General features: G+C 36.2%; 1 protein-coding gene across 1 annotated transcript in view; it reads left to right on the top strand.

Moving 5' to 3' along the window:
* LOC119585842 (carbonic anhydrase-related protein 10-like) overlaps positions 1-1,094 on the top strand; it is a gene marked incomplete in the record, with an annotated part of 83,932 nt that overhangs the window by 73,959 nt on the left and 8,879 nt on the right. The window contains 1 exon segment of the mRNA XM_037934573.1: positions 777-819. Within this exon segment, the coding sequence (XP_037790501.1) occupies positions 777-819 (43 nt within the window).

A 1,094-nucleotide genomic window follows, 5' to 3' on the forward strand; every position in this document is an offset into this window, starting at 1 on the left:
AGCATTTTATATCTTTTTACTTATAACAGAACGTGTATATAGATTTGTTTTTTCTATTTCCGTTAATGCTTTTGACCTTTGATTTAAATATTCTGTATTACAGCATAAAACCAGGCACAGATAATAGTGGTCACGGCTTTCCATATTTGGATTTAATGCAAAACTTTGTCGACACGTTATTTACTGCTTTTGTTATATATATGTAGATAAGTTCAATCAAAACTTTGCTCATAGATACAATTTTATGCTAGCTTTATATGTTGGTGCATATACTTACTCAAATCATTGTTTATATCTGATTATACACTGTTCGCCAATACCACTTTGTTTATATCTATCTCCCTTTTTTATTCTCTCTTTCTCTTATTTTCCTCCTTCCTCACATTCTTGCAATCATCCTTGGATCAAAATATCTAGTAATATGTGCTAATGTTATTGTTATCGCGTTTTCTCGCTATTATCCCCGTTTATTATATCTCCTTCAACCTCTCTTCTGTTGAATAACCAATCAATTCTTTAAAATATTTTTCTTTCTCCCCATTTCCCCTCTTTCTCTGCGATTTTACGCTCTTGAATGAAAATAACCAGCCATTATGCCCCAGTGTCAATTCTATCACGTTACCTTGCTTTTATCTCAGTATATCACAATATCCACCATCCCCGTTTAGCAACATACAGTCACAATTTCCTCTGTTATTGTTATCACATTATCTCACCATTATCCCCCGTTTATTACACCTCAACTAACCTCTCTTTTCTTCCATCTTCCTCAAAAGGACGACCGCTGCAGAATAACCAATCCAACCATCGTCTACAAAGGTAAGAAGCTATAGCATTGCGTGACCAATTACAAGGGTAGGTGCTCGGCCGGACACCTCCCTCTTGTGGCGACAGATGTGTCTGTTTACGACTGTGTTTAGTGTCGTGTCCCAAGATGTGCTGTGGGTGTTTACGGTCGTCGTTATTGGTGAAAGGAAGGGATTGTAAACATGACTGTCTTGTTGGTTAAGCGTTATTAGATGTGTGATAATAAAATGGTGTTTAATATATTTGCATGTACGAGCTTATAGATAAACGGATGTGTGTGTGTGTGT

The sequence above is a fragment of the Penaeus monodon genome, chromosome 20 (genome assembly GCF_015228065.2).
Source record: "Penaeus monodon isolate SGIC_2016 chromosome 20, NSTDA_Pmon_1, whole genome shotgun sequence".
Taxonomy (NCBI): Eukaryota; Metazoa; Arthropoda; class Malacostraca; order Decapoda; family Penaeidae; genus Penaeus; species Penaeus monodon.